The following is an 18934-nucleotide window of genomic DNA, read 5'->3' on the forward strand; positions in this document are numbered from 1 at the left end:
TAAAAATGATCTCATCGTGGGGGCAGTCAGAGGACATTGTCCTCTAACAAACCAGCGTTCCATGTTTTACAGCAGCTCTTCATGTTAATGGTGTGCTTGTGTGATGTGGGATGAGGGAAAACTACTGAGGCTGTAAAATTTCCACACTCATTATGAGAAAGGAGCTTTGAAATGCACTGCATGTAGCTCCCTCCATGTACACTGAAATGCTTTTGGGGGCTCTTGGACAGCTGAGGGCAGGAATGTAAACCAGCAGGAGTGAAAGGGGAGTTTTACTCTTTGGTTTGGTTTGGCTTGTGGGCTTTTGGTATTTTTTTTTTTTTAACTAGAAGCTCTTCCACTTGCTTCACTTCCATGCTTGGAGGTCTCCCTTCCTCTTCTTTTTCCATCCTGTTCATTGACTGACTGTGGCTTCTCTTTCTCCACTTCTTGCGTGATGTGTTCACCACTGTAATCTGTTGTGCTTCAGTCAGGAACAGGCTTGTGCTGAAGAGCTGTGTAGTCTGGGAGCTCTGGAGGGGCAGTACCCTGCAGTGGTTAATCTAAACAGCAGCCACAGGAAGGAACTTGAAGACGTTGTGTGGCTGAAGACCTTTCCTTGACTCCTGCCTGATGTTGAGGCTTCCTTGGGCCACAGGGCATCTCCCAGCCTGCTGTGGTCCGAGCTGGGAACCAGCTCTGCAGATAGTGACCTGACTTCTTTTGTGCCCTTCAGCATGGGTAACGTGTTTCCTGGCTTTGGCCAGGGATCTGCACCACTGTATCTGTTCCACTGTCTCCAGTGAAACCTCCTGTATGTTTTTGGGAGCCAGAAAATCCCCTTGTCTCCATGCTGCTGCCAGAACCTCCAGCTCTTCTTTCCTTTACTTTCTCCACTGTGTTTATAACCAAATGTGCAATATAAGGAAGGTAGGGAGAATAAATTACATTTCTAAAGCACTGATAAAGGATCTTAACCCTGTATATGAAGCTCAGCTAGTCTGTGGTTTTGCTTGGTGCATTACAGAAGTTGGGTTTTTGCTGTTTCACACCATCTTCTCATACTGGTTCCCCAGTTCCTCCAGTACCTCTCAATTCTTTCGATGAGTTTGCATTGGTTGGCATGGAGAAGGGAGGTGATGCCATCCAATAATTTAGGTTCCCAAAAGAATCATCAAGATGGGTGTGTGGGTGGGAGATTGCAGAGGGAAAAGCTGCATGTGCTTAGGAACATGTTCAATTAGGGAAAGCCATGCTACAGCTTTCACTCAAATAACTTTGCAGTAATCTCACTTCTTTGAGAAAATTAATGTTAGTAATAAGATATCTTTTTTTATATATATATATAAGAAGCTCTGGGCATAGATTTGCTAAAACAGCACAGGGAAATCAAGGTTCAGCTGTTTGACTCTACCTGGTTAGAAAGTGGACTGTTTAGAGTATTGAAACATTGAGTATTGTTCACACAGAGAACTTGTGTGTTCCTCTGCTGTTTACTACTCGCCCTTCACTTTGCTTTGGTTGCTTGAGATGTCTGAAAGCATCTCGAGTTGCTGCAAGTAGGAAGCTGTGCTGTGAATCTCACCCAAAAGAAGACAGACCCGTTGTTCTGCCAGTGATGATCCAAGTCTGTGAGACAGTAGCACAGTGTTGCTCCTCCCAGTAATACCTCATGGTAAACATCAAACGAAACAGACTTAGAACTCGGCCTTCCAAGGACACAAGCAAATCGTGCAGGGGAATATTTTGATATGTTTGTTTGGGAAGTATTTAGGGTAGGTAGATTGAGGAATTTGGTGGTGGTTTGTTTGTTTTGGTTTTTAAAACCCAAATATTACCCTCCCTTTTCCCTCCCAGCTTGTAGTATTGTACTTAATGGCCTTGTGCTTTCAAATTTGTCATAAAAGTGTAATGAATCTGCTGATCAATAGCTGGCTGTTGCGTTACTTTCAGTACTGAAGAAGTAATTTAATAGCTGAGGTTAACAGAAGTCAATTTTCTTCTCAGCATAAATATCAATTATCTGTTACATTTAATGATTATATCTCCAGTTTCACAAACACTTATGTGCTTAGCTTTACATGTGAATAATCACCGATTACAGTGGGACTGGCCATGTTCATGAAGCTGAACTGGTGCATGATCAGCGGGGATCCTAAAGCTTGTTTGTGGGTGGCATTTCCCAGGGAACGCTGAGCAGTGGCTGTGGCATCATTTACCTTTAGTTCTCCTGTAGCCAGGTTGCTGCTCTGAAGAAAAATGAGTTTGTGGCAGGTTTTTTGGGGCCTGACTTTGGGGAGCAGCTGCAGTGTTCTGGCTCAGCTCGGCCAGGCCAGCCAGGCGTTACGCTCTGTCTTCAGAGCTGGAAACTGTGGCAGCGTACAGCAGCTGCTCCCTGGTTTCAGGACGATCAACTTGGGATCTTAGGAGAGCAGAGGATGATTATAAAAATAAAAAGGAGTGGGGGGAGAGGTTCTACAACAGAAATGCTGGAGCTGTTGTGTATTTGGAGTCTTGGAGCGTGATTAGGAGCAATCTTACCCAGCTTGAACCTGTGCTGTCACAGACCTGGTCTTCTGTTCTTCACTAGACAGCTTCAGACTGTTGCAGAGTGGGATAATTCTTATTTTAGTTGCTCTAGAGCTTTTTCATTTATTTATTTATTTATTTATTTGAAATCTTTCTGCAAAGGAATTTGTATGGGTTCTGGGCAGCGACAAGAATAAAACTGAACTGGTTCAGGAGCTGATCCCTGTTAACTCTGTGCAGGGAAGCAAAACTAAACCCACCCAGGTTCGCTCTCCCTTAGAGAAATGTACCTGTTTCATGCACTCTGGTTTTCTCCTCGCTGCTGCCAAAGCTCAAACCAGAAGATGGCAGAGTATCAAGGATTGATTAAGTGCAACCTGAGCTGCGAGTCGAAGGTGGCTGCGAGCAGCTCCTCTTTCTCAGAGCGCCCTGCATTTGCTGGCTGACATCAGATAATTCAATCTGGCCTGCATGCAGAGCATCTTGTGTTTATCATTAAAATTTCATCCCAGCGGTTACGATGCTTGTTTTCTGGGTCAGACCTTGAATCCCTTTTCATTTGAGACAGCGGTGTTTGTGGTTACCTCACTCCCAGTCGATGCTGTATTCGCCAGCCTTTCTACAGTTACATGTCTCGAAGGATCTTCTTTAAAGGGATGCTGTCCTTCCCCCCTCTCCACATTCAATTCAAATGTAGGTTCTTCTTTAAGTCAGAGTTTACTTAAAGCAATTACACGTCTGCTTGCTTGACTTTTATAAATCACTACTGATGATTAGGTTCACTCTACCTAATACTGTCATATGTTTGCTTTCAGTACAGATTGCCTGGATTGCCTCACCTTCTGTTAATAAAATCTTAAATATATCTCTCTCTTTCTTTTTTTTTTTTCCCTTTCCAAGCAAGCCCATGTTCAGACAGTACAACTGGTACTTTGTCTTCCATGGCAATGCTTACAGCTGTGCCAATGGGTACCTGTAGTCAAGGTTAGATCCTCCTGAAGATACCTATCTTGGTCCTTCTTTGACCCATGTTGACATGGCACAGTGGATCCTGTGGTGTAACATGTCTGTAACATGTTGTGGGACTTTTGCTGTCTGACCTGCTCAGTGTGAAGTACTTTAACATGTGGCTGTCCTCAGAACTGTGTGGTAAATGTGCCTTGTCTTGGTGGTGATCATGTCCCTTGTGTCTGTGGTGATCCCCTCCCCTCACAGCTCACCCTGTAAAGCCCCACCAAGCCTTGAGTCAGGGTGATGGTTTATTGTGCGCTGCATTAACTGGTTTGAGCTCATGGAAGGGGCACTGTGGCTTTACTGCTGCTGTTCTTAGCTCTGAAAGCTTTCCAGGTGAAAATAAATGGACAAGATCCCTAGTCAGACCACCCTTCCAAGGGCCCAGAAATACAAAGGAAGCTGGTTTTCCTTTCCTCAGTCTCTTCTGACTGGAGAGTGGGGGGTGGTTAGTGTAAATGAGGATTGAAGGGCACATCTCCACCGTGCCTTGGAGAGCGGTCTGGAGATGCTGTGAGGAGTCCTGCACCCCTTTACAGACTTGGCTGGGAATAGCCCCTTGTTTCTTCTCCTTTTACATTTTAACTTCTTTCCTCCTTCCCCTGGGAAGTGCCATCAGCTTTCCTAGACATTTGATTTTCTCAAGTTCGGGTTGGTGAGATTCGTTTGCTGCGAGTGCCTCGATAAATCTGCAGATTAACACTTCCTCCCCTTTCAGGGTGGAGCCCACCTGGCACACATGATATTTCTCCACATGATGCTCGATAAAGGTGATGAGAACCACAAAAACTACTTCCCAAATATCCTGTGCAGTGGGGGAATCATCAGTTTTAGAGGTAGTGATGCGTTTTGATTCTCATACCGAGACGCTAAATACACTAAAATAATTTCCATACAGTTGTCTTCATTGAGGTGTTGTCTTACCAGAGTTACCCTTTAAACACTGCAGCACTTTCAAACAATTCGGGCCCTTGAGTTTAAGTCATCATGAGCAACATCCAGACCTAGCTGTAGCTGCTGCTGTATGGCAGACTTCTTTGTTCTCCAATATCACCTCCCACGCTGCTTTTCTCTTGCTCAGAGGTGACCTGCAAATGACTTTTTGAAAAAAATGGGCTTGCTACTCTTTTTAGCTTCATAATGATGTGTGAAACTAGCCCGAAAGGCTTGAAAACACTTTGCTGCACTTTTAAAAACTTTAAGTCAACTCTCATCTAATTTGGTTTTGGGTTTTTTTTCTGCTCTAGGGCTTGTGGGCTATTCTCAAGGTATTTCTTATTAGCTCTTGCATCTTAATTCACCACACAGACCTGAGGAAACCAAAATATTAATTAGTAATGAAAATGAATAAAAGTTAACAAACTGAAGTCTTAAACAGCCTGAATAACCTCCTGCCTTATTTAATTGCTTAAACTTCACTTGTGTAATGGCACAGCTTTGATAGGTTTCTCCCTCCCCTCCTGGTGACCGAGCGCCTGGATGGGAAACAGAGCAGGAAGGCAGAAGGTAAAAATACTTGTCTTTTTCCTTCAGCCTTCCCCAGGCCTTTTGTGCTCTCCTCACTCATCCTCCCCATTGTTAAGAAGTAATAAGTGTCAGGTCCTTTTTTTTTTTCCTTTTCCCTAAGTGAGTCACCTTTAGGAGGGCTGCACACAGGATGACATCATGAGTTCAGAGGGGTTGGATGACAGACTGCGGGAGTTAGGTAAGGTTGCGTTAAGTGACAAACACGTTGGCTTCTCTGTCATCTTGTGAAAAAGAGCCTTTCAAGTGAAACCAATCGCAGAAGCTTGATACTGGTGCTTTGTGGAAGCTGCTTTTCCAGCCTGCCTGCCCGTTGGGCTATTGGTTTACCTGGAGGGTGTGCGAGATGCGGAGGAACGCGATGCCACAGTGAGATGCGCTGTGCGCGGCGCGATGCCTGGTGCTCTCAAGTCACAAGCTTCTGAGCTTGTAAAGTGTAGTTTTCTACTGGGGCAAGGCAAGCCCATCCTTTTTCTAGTAAACTCCTTGAACAATTTGTTTGTCTCTTGGCTGTTGCCGTCAGTGCTGAGGGTTCAGGTGGTACATTTTCTCTCTGCTGTTTGCAGTGTGGTGCAGCTTGTGTTCATATCAATTTGCATCCTCTTCAAATGGGGTTTTCTCACCTGTGTCTGAAACTGGAGCCATGGTTTTATTTGTTGCACTATGTGTTTGTCCTTTAGGAAGGAAGAGGGTTGATGGCCCGAATCCTTCCCAAATTACATCACGGTTCCTCTTGAATTCTCTTAAAAATTATAATATTTTTCATTTTTTCTCCTGCCATGGCAGCAGCCTTAGGCAGAACCCACAGAAAAATGTTTCTGTGGTCAGAGCAGTTAGTTTAACTAGCAGGCCTGGGCAGATGCAAACCACTGGAACCTTGGTCTAAATGATGGGAGATTCATGGCCATAAAAAGGAAATTACTAGAGACAGTTTGGCTTTCTCTAACTTCTGCTTGTGTAAGTGTTCATGAAAATGTTTTCCCTTCCATACAACCCTTTGGCTTGTTTCTGTTCCTTTGGTATGGTATTTGCATGCACTTAAGGAAGTGAGGACTTAGGATGGGGACATACTAATTTTGTTGTAGATAACATTGATTACCTGCAGGAGAACTGCACAGGATCTCCAGGAGCTTAGTCCACGTTCTAGTGCTGCAGTTTCCCAAATAAGGAAGGGATAAGCTTTCCACAGCTCAGTTTCTGTGAGTGTGGTCCACAGATGGACGTGGGTTGATGAATTGGAAAGGCAAGTTCCCAGTAGAAGAGTCTGGGAACTGATCATAGGGATGCTCAAAATGTATTTCCTCTATATGCTGAGCTTTAAAATATTTCCAGATCGGTTTTGGTACCAGTTAGTCACTTGTTTTTATAGCTGCACTCATATATCAACCCAAAATAATGTTTGGGTGAAGTCAGGGACATTACTTTTCTACTTTGTGTTCTTCTAGCGCTGCTAGGATTGTTTCAGATGCTGGTTTTGATTTGCTCCCTCTGTTTTAACTTTGTACTTTGTGGCTTAGCTTTCAGCCACGCTATGTAATAGCAGAAAATTTTCTCTTTTCTGTTGCATTTATATTTAATTTTTTGTTGTTGTTGTGTTCTATTTATATTCCTCTCTGCTGTACAGATTAGCTCTTGACTCCATCGTTGTTACTAGGCTGTTTTGCCTGAATCCTTCCCTGAAGGAGTCTGTTAGCCAAGCTACCTGTTGGGTTTTTTTTAATATATATTTATATAGCAGCAAAATCAACATCTCTAATTGTAAGTGGGAACACAGGAACGCTTGGGAACTTTAACCTCTTTCATCCAGCCTTACTCTGAGGCATCTAACACTGTGGTACATGGCTAAGCAGTCCATCGTTATCGTTAAGAGTTGTGCCTCTCAACACTGAGTGTAAAAGGGTGATCGAGTCTGTTGAATTTCAGCATCAAGTGTTGGGGCTGAGGCACCCTCCAGCTTGCCATGCCTCTCACAAAGAGGCTTTTGGAAATTGAACGTGATGAATTCCCACCATCTTCCTTGAGCCTTATAGTGAGGATGAAGTTTCGGAGCAATTTAACAATCTAAAAGGTATTTGGAGTTGGGTTCACATGTTTAATTTGACCTTGTTTTTAAGGTCAGGGATATCTTAATTAAGGTATCACTGGATACCTTAATTAACCACACAAAGGACTGGCTAGCTGCTTTTGGTTGAATAAGGATGGAAGGTCTGAGGTGCTCGTTGCAGCAAGACAATGCAAAATACTCATTATTTTGCTTATCAACAGCAACATTTAAACAGAGCCATAGCTAGAGATTGTTACTTGAGCGAAATTCCTACTGACTTCAATAAAATGCACTGACATTGTAAGGACTTCATAATAAGATCTTTTGAGTATTAACAGATGGTCACTGACTGCCTGAAACAAAGTTGTTGGGTTGGTTTTTTTTGTTTTGTTTTGTTGATCACCACAGGTATCTGGAAACTGAACAGACTTCGCCTTCTGGAAATGAAACCTGACTGTGAAACAAAGGTTTTCTTTCTCCTTCCTTTTTGTTTTCTTCCTACAAATTCTGTAGAGAAAATATGAGAAATGTAGACTGGTTTCTGAAGTGTCTTACCAAAAGTCCTGGGTGCTCAGACCACCTGGGTGTCGCAAGGCTTGCCCTGGCTTGGTGTGCTTGAGGCATCTGACAGAACGGGCTGACACCAGCACCATGTTTCAACTGAAACCCAGCTACGGTCTGGTTGACCCACTCATTTGAAGTGAAACTGTGCAGTGCCAGCAGTACCCAAGCCATGAAGGAAAGCAGTTTGTCTTTGCTGCTGCCATGGACTGAGCGAGTAGAGTCTCGACTGTTTTGAAACTGTTCCTGTTAACAGTTTTTCTTTTGTGTATTTGTCAGTTTATATATTAGTTGCAGTTGTACTTTGCACAAACACTAATTAGACAGCCATCAACACTCAGGGCCAAAGGCTTACTAACAATGCAACTGTGATAGCAGTGTCTTAATTGGTTGAGTATAATTGTCATTAGGCAACGATAAAGACATCTGGGGCTCTGGAGAGAGATCAGCCTCCCCCTCCTCCTCTTCCCCAAATTTGTTCTGGCTATTGCTATCCAACACAGTCGAGCTTTTTCAGATGAGATTCTGTGTTTTGACCAGTTTCCTGATGTTTTTCTCCTTATGAAATCGTCTGCCTCTTCAGCACCACTTCATTAGAGCAGTGCCCAGCCTCCATCTCTGCTTCCTCCCACATGTGCTCCACACTTCACCACCTGCTTCCCAGCCATCGTGGGACATCAGCAGCTTTTAACCCCCAGCTCCTTTCTCTTTCAGTCTTCTGCTTTCACTTATGTGAGAGGGCATGAGGAAATTGGCCATCTCATTATGACAGTGCTGCCAATAAAACACAGTTGAAACGCTTTTGATTAGCGAGTAGGTATTTATCTTATCATATGTCTGTAGATGCCATGTGAATTTAATATTTTTTCACTTTCTCTATACCATATGCCTTCCACATACTGTTGCTCCACTTCAGCAGGTTTGTATGCATGTGCTGAAGCTGCAGAGTCATTCTCACAGCTGTACACATCTGTGTCCAGACTTACTCAACTGGCTTGTTAAGAAGCACAGGTAGAAAAATCCAGCTCTTGTCTTTCTCCTGCTGCTGCTTCTCCCGTACTTCTCACATGTGGTTGACTCTGCTGAACAGGGAGAGAAGAGCACAGACCCCAAGCTGAAAGCCAGGTGCTGTGTGGATGAAACACCCTGGAAGGCATCAGGGCAGGGGCGGTCTGGAGAGGGGGGAGACTTGGGGCTGGAAGACAAAGTCTCTTTCTTGTTGTTGCCTGTTGTGCTCAGGAAAGCAAGACTTTGAACAGCCTTTCTGAATGAAGTAAACAAGGTATGGTCTCTAATGTGGGTTGTGGTTTGGTTTAGGTTTTTTACTTTGAACTTGCCAAGGCAGAATGTGTAGGTTTCCGGATTGGGGGTGAGGGTGGTGGTGGGTTTTGTGGGGTTTGTTTTGGTTTAGGGTTTCCTTTTCCACAAGTGGCTTACATTAGACATCGGGGTGTTTACCTGCTGCTGCAATAATCATCTCATCACATCTACTGGGGGGGAAAAGCAGCAGCTGAATGCTGTTGGTATTATGGCAAATAGAATGTATTCATCATTACATTAAACAGAAAGGTTTGGGGGTTTATTTAATTATTTTCCTCATTCCCACAGATAACTATGTGGGCTTTTCTTTGCCATCTTGAAAGAAAAATGAGTAACTGAATGATTTGGGAGGTGTGTGCCTGTTCTGGGGCAGAGGAATTAAATCCAGGGGTTGTTCTTTCTTTAGCTGGCAAGTGTAAAAGTTGGTGGGATAGGAGGTGACTAGAAATGCTGAGATTGTGTGGAAACAGGGTCTGTGAAGTGCAGCCCTTTCTTCTCTGCAGCCATTTCTATCGATACAGCAGATTTGCCAATTACCTGCAATAAAGCAGTCTTTTTATTTCTTTACAGCAAGGCAAGGCTTTAATAGTTTAAAAGCCTTTTGTTGTGGTTACAAATTGAAAGCGTGTTGCTCTTTACAACAGCATTAAAAGCGGGGAGTTGAACCATTAAATTTTTTAGTTCAGAATTGGATTCATCTGCGTTTGAAATTCTTCCAGTTCAGTTCTGGTACAGGACCAGTGTATGCTGGAAACAGGCACGCGGCAGCGATGGCCAGTGGAGAGTGTTGTCAGCTGAGGAGAGTTTATGTCTCCCGTTTCCCCATGCTGGTTCCCTGCCCAAACCTAGACCTCCACTTATGTTTCCAGTGTGGTCTTGCAACATCTTTCCAAATCCTTTAGGATTGCCACATGGAACTGATTTCTTGCCGTGCCGCACTGGGGAGGATGAGAGTGATGTTGCTGAGTGAGGAATGGGGGTAGGAGGGATACAGGAGGGATGGGGCTGAAGGTGCCTTGCTGCTCTCCTCTTCCTGATGTTTTCTGGACAGACACACATGAAGGTCGGGTTTGGTGGGTGCTTGAGGGATCTCCTGGAACATACAGTGGTCCCTGGCCTTTGTCATGGCCAGGGTCCTCTTGGGGATTGTTCCCTCCTGTCTGAACCCGCTGGCGCATCGCTGAGGTAGAGGTAACAAGCTGTTCAAGTGGCCCTCACTACGGTGGGAGAGCAGTGTGACTTCATGGTGTAGAAGTGAAAGCTCTTTGGCGTGTACCGGTCCATCACTGGAGGGGAAGGGGGGTGAGGATGAGGAGGCTGCAGGGTGGTCTGATCATGGACAGTTCCTGTGTTTAACAGGCCCTCGCACAAACCATCAGAATTTGAGTCAGATTGATTTCAAGCTGATAGTCAGAAACGTTTGGTGGTTCTGTTGCAGTTTGAGCTCAGCTGTAGAGGTGGTCCTGTGTCTCCTTCAAGAACTAAATTCTGACTTGTTGAATTCTGGATGAAATGAATGTAAGCACTTCCTGTGGTCCTGTGGTGCTGGGTCTTTAATTCCAACACTGCAGTCCATGCTAGTTCTCATGGATGGTAGTGTGTCTCAAGCTCTGGAGGAAAACCAGAAGCAGAGCAGCCCTGTGTCACTTTCCTATTCCTGTCATTGTGCTTTCTCCATCAATTAGTCTTCCTTGTTACATTCCTAGGCTGAACTACATGAGAGTGAGTATGTATATGCACTAGGAGATGCTGTTCCTCCTTGGAGATTAGTCAATTCTGTCAATATTTTATGTCTCTCCTGGAAGTCCCTGTTCAGGGTCACGCAGTGACAGGAGAATTTTGGCTTGAGAATAATCCGCTCCCCTTTGTGGTCAGGAGAAGCTTGAAAGCACGACCTCAACCAACCCAGCCATAAGGAAAATGAAAAGCAGCTTGAAATTGAAGTGCTTCCAAAAAGTTAGGTGTGTGTCTTGTTGAATGGGACTGCGACAGACCTGTGCAATTACCTGTCCTGTGGTGGTTATCTTCAAATTTCAAAATGTATCTGAAATGAGGACTTCTCAGCTTTGTAAACTGAGGATGTGTGTGGTGGTCTAATCTGGACTGTTGTTGGTTCCAGCATGAAACGTTTTGCTTTGCTTTGGGAAGCTTCTTTCTTGGTTTATTCTTTTCAAATAGTGCTGCTGTAAATTGCAAATCCATGGGGGGCCGTGGGCCTTCTTGGCAGAGGGAAGGAGGGAAGTGCTGTCCCATCCTGTTCCTTCATTGTCTTCTGCCTTGCTGGGTGAAGCACTGAAGAGGAAGCCAGATGACATGGACACAGTTCTTCTCTCTTCCCGATTCGGTGCGGGGAGTCAATGGGCCTCTCTTTCTGCTTCACAGATTTCACCTCCCCCTCAGGCACTTTGATTAGTTGTATAAAGTGGAACATTTTCACTCAGAGATGTTGGAAGTCATCTGCTCCAGAGTACTTGCAGCCCTGTTGCACAGTACTCCCCAAGGAACTGGGTCACCTGAGTCCGAGTCCATCATCTTCTAAACCTTTATTACGCACTTTCCATCACCTCCTGTGTAAATACCTATTTTTGTGTTTCCCTCAAACCTGGGACAGATGGATTTCTAACTGGTAGACCTTTGAGGTTTATAAGAATCAGTCTTTCAAAAGTTGGAATGTAACAACAAAGCAGACAGAGCAGGAAGCTCATTTTCCAACTGAACCCAGGTCTCTGCTATGGCACAGACAGACAGACTGACAGTGTTATTTGTCACAGTTTGGTCAAAACTTACCCTGAAGAATTACTGAACTTCCAGATAACTCTTGAGCCCTGTTCTTTGACCAGTCACAGGGGAAGCTTCTCTGCTTTGCCTGCAGTGTTGGGTTTTTCTTTTAATAGTATGTTGTGTGCCACAGCATGAACACCACAGAGCAGTACCAGTGGTGTTGGCTGTGTAACAACCTCTGTTCATTTAGATATATTCAGTATTATCCAAGAAAATTACTTAGAACCATAGAATGCTTTGGGTTGGAAGGGACCTCAAGGATCATCTAGTTCCACAACCCTGTCATGGGCAGGGACACAGTTCAGGTTTTGTTGGGGTTTTGTTTTCTCTTTGGCAAACTATAGTTGATGTCAGTTTTCCTGATGTTTCAGTGTGAGCCTTCTGCAAAGAAGGCAGTGCTGCCTTAATTCTAAAGACAACACTTAATTGTATTAATAAATTAGTCTTCAGAGATGTGGGCTGATTAAACAGCACTTCCTTGGCACAACAACCCTCACAAATTGCTAAAGACCAAAAAGAAATGTTTTGAAGTTTCACCATGATGTAATTTAGACTAGTTACTGATTACCTTTTCTCCCTGGAGCCCGGCTGTCCTTGCCTTCAAGTCATAAGGCTAACATCTACAGTTAGTAACCTGTGGTGGCTCCATCATGGTGTCCTTGTGGCTCTGATTTCCCTGCCTGTCTTTGCTTGATGCTGCAGTCAGTAAATGGGAACAAAATGGGCAAAGATGATGGACCTGTACACAGAGTGTGTAAATGTGAGGAGAACCAGTCTAGGGGCTGCAAACGGTGTTGGGTTTTGAGACACTTTTTGTTTCTTCCTCCTTTCTCCTGCAGCTACCTCTTTTCACATGCTTTGGGATGAATAATAGCCTTTTTTTTCCAGATATACATCAGGAGATGTGAGGTTGTGGGACACTCGCACCTGGGACTACACAGCCCCCATCCTGGAACCAATGCACGGTCCTGGTGATGCTGGACCTCAGCCACATGTCTCCTTTGTGAAGATAAACAGCTCTCTGGCTGTGGCAGCTTACGAGGACGGTAAGTAACCACAACTCTCCTCCCCATTTTTAAAAAAAAAAGCTTTACAAAACCCGAAGCAGCTGTGCTCAGCTTTTTGTGTCTCTGTAATCCTGTGTATACACACACACGCACACGCTTTTATGTGAGAAAGTTGGCCAATAACCCTAAATGCATTAGGAGGCATTGGAACATAGCACCCATTAAAACTGATGTTTAATTCCTACTGGAACTGCTACATAAAGCTTGAGTGCCAGGCTGTAGTCCAGCCAAACTATCTTAAGCAAATAACTTGTTTTGCTATAAAAATATTAACTATTCTTCCACCAGCTTTCTCCTCTGGCCAAGACTCCCTCGGGGTGCTGCGGGGCTTTGTTATGGGAACACTGGTAAACTCGTGTGTCTGATTAATCCGCGTCCTCTCTCGCTCTTGGCCTGGTGTGTGGGTACACGCTGCCTTCACTGAGGAGTTGCTTTGCAGCAGAGGGTTATTATGTGCTTTGATACAGAGAAATAAAACCTGTGACCTGGCATTTAATGAAACTGCTCTAAAAACTCTGGTTGTGTGCAGTGCTTTAAATACACTCAGGTGTTTCTATAATGGGCAGCAAGAGCTGGAGACAGCCTGAATATCTACTGGATGTGGGGATGGCAGTTGAAGAAGGCAGGTTTGGGCAGCGCTAGCCAATCGGGATCTGCAGCTGAGTTGCTGAGGCAGAACTCTGCTCCTATCATCTTCCTTTCAAACGTGTGATCTGACACTTAAAACCCTTTCCTTGGGTAGGAATAAAGAGTATTTGTAAAGTTTGGGAGCTCTGTACACGTACTGTCTTTGATCCTGGCGCTTCTATATGTGAAAACAAACCTGGAGATGGGGAATCCAAACAAAATCTCTAATCCATGTCTTTTTATTTTAGAAGTAAATTAAATGCTTTATATGTACAGGCAGCTGTTTGAAGGTGATCGATGTCCTTAGCTGTTTTTCTAGCATGGATCATGACAGTATGGTTTTCTGTGGCTAAAAATTGTTGATAGCAACATTTTCTGACAACAGCAAGTCTGGTATTGCAGGATACTCCTCATTTACTCAAGTCATAGGAAATTATAACAGTGATAGTTTTAAGTCTTGGCTTTTTGTCCGCTGTGCCAAACGACGACTAGCAGAGGATCTTTCCTTTGTTTCTCAGTCTCCCACTGACTAATCTAATAATTTGTCTAGGGCTGGGGTTTTTTTCCCCTGTCATGTTCCTTGTCAGTCCTGTGTGTGCCGTGACTGAACTGGTTTGCATAACGCTCAGCATCTTTTATTCTTCGGGGTAGAAATTTTAATGGGCTCTGTGATATGGAAGTGACTCTGACTCCAGAAGCCTGGTCAGAAGAGATTAGTTTCTGTGTGAATAGGGAATGGTAAAGACCTATTTTAGCTGTGTTTACTAACTGGAATCTGAAAGTGTGTATTTATCGTTGGGTGGAAAGAATTATTTTAAACTTGGGGAGGGGGAGGACGACTTTGAAGATAATGTGTTTGATTGTTCTTTGTTGTACTTTTCCAGTTCCCTTTTCTCTTTGTTTGTAAGTTTGACTAACACAGAGAAACCATCTGCTAGTGTTGGAGGTGGTGCTGTCAGGCAAAGAGTCTAGACTTCTCTGTCGAATCCCTGGCTAGCAGACTCGTTCAGATAACATCAGTTTCTCCCAGTTCAACAGAGCTCACGCAGCGATGTCCTTGGCACCCGATCACAGGGAAGAGCTAACAGGCAGATTCTGCTCGCGCTGTGCCTGCCTTACAGCACTGTTTTGTTGGTTCCGTAGTAGCAAACGCTTCCCAAGGCGTATGAAATAGAGGAAGGAGAAAGATTTCTCTTACTGGGATGCCTGCATCCAAAGTGAATTGTAACTCCACCGTGGTACTAAAGAAAAATTGAATTGTGACTTCTGGTGAGCGTTTCCGACAGCGTCACCTCTGAGAAAACAGGCTGCAAGGAGAGGTAAACGAGAGAGAAATGTGTGGGGAGAAAATGAAGTTCCCTCTGCCCGTGCCAGTGCTCAGTGGGGGCACTGTATGTACACCTGGGGCAACGAGACTTGGCAACTTGATCCACAGTTGTGATTTTTGAATTCCAACCCACTGGCCTCATATTTCTTCTGCCTTGTTTCCTATTGTCAGCACTGGCAGTCCTCCAGTTTGATTTTACCACTAATTGTGTTGCACGTTACCGAACTGAAATGAATCAAATCAAAATGCTTTTCCTGGAGCATTAGATAAAGCAGGCGAGGGTTCTGGGTAATGAGCAGATGCTGCTAATGCAGGGACAGTAGAGGCCGTGCCAGGACTCCATCTGCTCCATGCTTGCCTGACTTTGGCTGTGAGCCACAGCTTTTGGGAAACAGCAGTCTACTTTAGCCATCGCTCTCCCCCACCGCCCTCAGGAGTCTCATAGTTTGACTTGAAAACAATGTGCTACAGCAAGAGATCGTACTTTTGTTTTGTTTTGGGGTTTTTTTTTAATGCTGTACTTTATTCTCATGTAGGCATGGTGGGGAGATGCTGCACCACTGTCCTTCCCAGGGATGCTTTGAGACCTGTCGGGAGGAGTTAGTGGTGCTTTACAAGTTGCAGAATAGCAACTCGGAGCAAAGGAAGGTGGTTTCAGCTGGGATCAGGAGGGCTCCTGCTTGTTGGCAGGCTCCAGGAAGGGAATTTTGGCAAGCACTACTTTCTGGGACAGGAAATCAGCTGTCTTGTCCATTCTGATGCCCTTAAAGTCGCTTGCGGGTGTTGTCACTCTTTGCGAAGACAGAAACAGAGTAGAGCATTTGGAGTCTTCCCCTAAGTGCCAGGACATGCCCTAAGATAGCAGGAGCATGGAGACAGGCTGGCTTAAATAAAGGGAAAAGTTTTTGAAGAAAACCACATGTAGCTTCTTGAATCCCCGAGTTGGGAAGGCAGAATCCCGTGACCCTGCTGTGAAATCACACACCCAAACCAAGAGTGCTGCATCCACAGTCATCTTGCACATATCTGATGGGAATAAATGTACTACCATGTGTCTCCTCCTTGTCTGGCCTGTTCTGAGGGGAGTGTATGGGGCTGGTGTCCTCTGGAAACCTCAGCAAGATGAGTGGTGGAGATAAAACCTGACAATGTTTGGAAACAGATGTGGTAATGGTAATGTAAGGGCATGACTCTTGTGTCTGAGGTGTAGTCTTACTATTTAGTACTGAACATTGAGAAGCAGCATGGCAGCAAAAATAAAGTGTAAAATTTTAGTTAATAAACACCAGGCACCTACTAGAATCAAGTTGGCTGTGTTGGTACCTCCAGCCAAAACTCTGTTTTTTGGGAGAAGCTGCTAAGATAAGCAGTTTTGAGGCTTCAGACTGGTCATTTCCACCTGTGTGTTTTGTTAACTTTGTGGGAGTGTGATGGTACCTGAAAGTTATAAATAAATCTGTGTTCCCAGCTTAGAGGAAACAATTAAATGTAAGAAGTATTTTCCAAAGGTGACAAAGTATTTTATTTTGTTTAAATCAAGCTAGGAAGTGGCAGGACTGTGACACATGAACAGGAAGAACTTCACATAGGTGATGTGAAATAAGTAGCTTCTGGCCTTCCCACACAACTGAGTTCAGAAGCTGAAGGGATTGATCATGAAAACCAGGAGCGTGTCCCAGTCCTGCTCTGGCATAGACAGAATTCTGCCCTTGTTTCTTTTCTTGCAGATAACACACACATAGATCACTCTGTGTCTTTTCTAATGCTGGCAGCAGCTGCTAGCTGTGTCATCTTAACGTGGGAGAGCTGATGTCATGGGCTGGTAGCATCTGAGTGTCGGACCTTCTTGCACCAGGACCCAGCCCCCTCTCTGCTCAGCCCCAGGGCTCGCCCTCAGCAGGCAGCTGAGAAGGAGCAGCGACGTGCAGCATGCCCTGTGTATGATGCTGGAGAGCACAGCCAGTGTAAGATTTCCAAGTGTGATGCACTGGTGGTTTGTCTCTGGGGTGATGCTGCCTTTCCCTGTTGCTGAAGTATTTTATAGGAAAAGAGGTGGGGTGTTTGTACCAGAGAGAAACGGGGGTGCGAACAGATGTGAGAACAGCTGCTCTTGGGGGGGGTGTTTTGGGCTTCCAGCTGCAAAGGGGCATGTACCAGAGACAGGTGCAGTTCCTGGGGCTGTTTGCTTTTGGTGCAAGATGGGCCGGTGCTTACTAAAACTGGAGTATGGTCACACCCAACAGCCTCAGGTCAATGTTTTACCCTTACAACGCAGAGGGAATTGTGTCAGGCCACGCGTCAGCAGCCTGTTGGGTTAGAAGTCACAAACCCAAATTCTCTGTACAATCTGGGCTATCTTTGTACAATCTCAATATAACTATCAAGTGATAAGCAAGGCAACTGGTACGACGATTGTAGTGTCAAGCGTCAGCAATTATACCATCTCCAGTTTCTTCAGCTTAACTCGTTTCCTTGAGCCAAGATGAAGTACAAGCTGCGAAGTCTAAATCACTCTGAGGAGTTATTGTTAGAGTTCCATTGGAATAATCACGATTGCAGTGCAGATTTTAGCATGCTGTGAGAGAATTGCTTATAACTTTGATTTAATGACTTTTGAAGGCTTAAGATTACAGTATTAAAGGGGGGGAAAGAAAGATTCCTGTATGCTTTCAACCTTAATTTCACCTCAGCAAAGGGATTGCTTTGGGAATGAAGTACTGGTCACTGCTGGAGGCAGGAAGATAGACTGTGCAGAGTAGTGATCTCATCTGCACTGGTAAATCTTGCGCCCCTTTTTTATGTTTCCATAGTAATAACTTCAGCTGTAATGGTGCCTTTTTCTGCTCTTCTGCAAACATGATTGACTGTCACAGAGGTTTGTGCACTAATGAATACATTGTGCTTTCAGTGATGCACAACACAGAATATTGAGAGCAGCGCTTTAGACCCACCAGTGGCTTTACCTATTGATCAGTGCGGTGGAGATTGATACAGGGAGCAGAGGGTTTGTCTCTTCTCTGTCAAACTTGCTGGTCTCCTGCATCTGCCTGTTCTGACAGCAGTGTGTTTCTGCAGAGGGCCCTTGCACGTGATGATTGAACCTCCTGACCAGTAGCAAGGACCAGCTGATGGAGGATGTAGGTACAGAATGGCACACTCCTTTGGGGGAGAGGGGCAGCAAGGTGGACAAGCATCCTTTTTGTGCCAGCAAATAGTTGTTCATCCTAATGAAAAATTTTAAAAGCCCCAGTATTTCTCTAGCTCTTCACATTCCTTTTCATCTCTCCTTTTTCCTCCTTATATTGTGCTGCTTCATTGAACAGATTTCAACTTCTGTCCTTACAAGTCACCTGTGGTTTTGGTATTGTGGGGGATGTTTTCACACCACACTGCACATCAGGCACTGCACATGCTGTATTTGCCTGATAATATTTTTTTTAGGTATTTTGGGCAGACTTTGTTATTGAACAGCTGGTTAAAAAAGCCGAAAAGAAGTCTCAAACTGATTGTACTATTGCACAGGTTGTTTCTGCCATCTCCTCTTTTTGTGATGTTTGAGATGCAGCAACAGTGAAAATAGGGCTTTGCTACCCAAACATAGAGAGCAGAGCTCTGAGCTCTGGGTCTCTCAGTTTGCTCCTGAGGTCAGCAGAAGGTTCCTTAACTGGTATGGGGTTTTTTTGGTATTGTGCAGAACCCTCATAAGTTAATACATTTCTGTTAGAAACAGCTCATCACAGAGATGTGTAAACAAAAGATTTCACTGAAAGCAAATCGGCTTCCTATTTCCCCTTCACAAAAGTGGTCTTTAATTGGGAGTAATGTTCTGGGGAAAGAAATAAAAAGTTGAAAAATCTCCTGCCTGGGGGGGGCTTGGCAGCAATATTCATCATCTGACAAACAAGTCCGTTTCTGACATCTCTGACCTGATAGCACATGATCTTTTCTCATTGATGTGTCCCTGCTTGTTTCAGTCCTGGAGGTGAGGCTTCACCTGTCCCTGGTGTTTTAAGGTAGAGCTGAGGACTCGCTGGGAAGGCACCAGTGTGCTGCTGCCGAGCCTTGGCGTGGGGCAGCCTGTGCTGCGTGGGGAATTTGTATTTGTTAACTTGTTTTAAGTGTAAGTGTGTGTGATGTGAGCTAGCATTCTGTTTTTCAAAACCA

At 44.5% G+C, this 18934-nt stretch overlaps 1 protein-coding gene across 1 annotated transcript in view; it reads left to right on the plus strand.

Moving 5' to 3' along the window:
* Positions 1-18934, plus strand: part of FBXW8 (F-box and WD repeat domain containing 8) — a gene marked incomplete at its 5' end in the record, with an annotated part of 53581 nt that overhangs the window by 12455 nt on the left and 22192 nt on the right. Inside the window, one exon of the mRNA XM_084271908.1 lies at positions 12638-12795. Coding sequence (XP_084128034.1) covers positions 12638-12795 — 158 coding nt within the window. The remainder of the gene's footprint in view (positions 1-12637; positions 12796-18934) is intronic.

This window comes from Gallinula chloropus (genome assembly GCF_964237585.1).
Source record: "Gallinula chloropus genome assembly, chromosome: 17".
NCBI lineage: Eukaryota > Metazoa > Chordata > Aves > Gruiformes > Rallidae > Gallinula > Gallinula chloropus.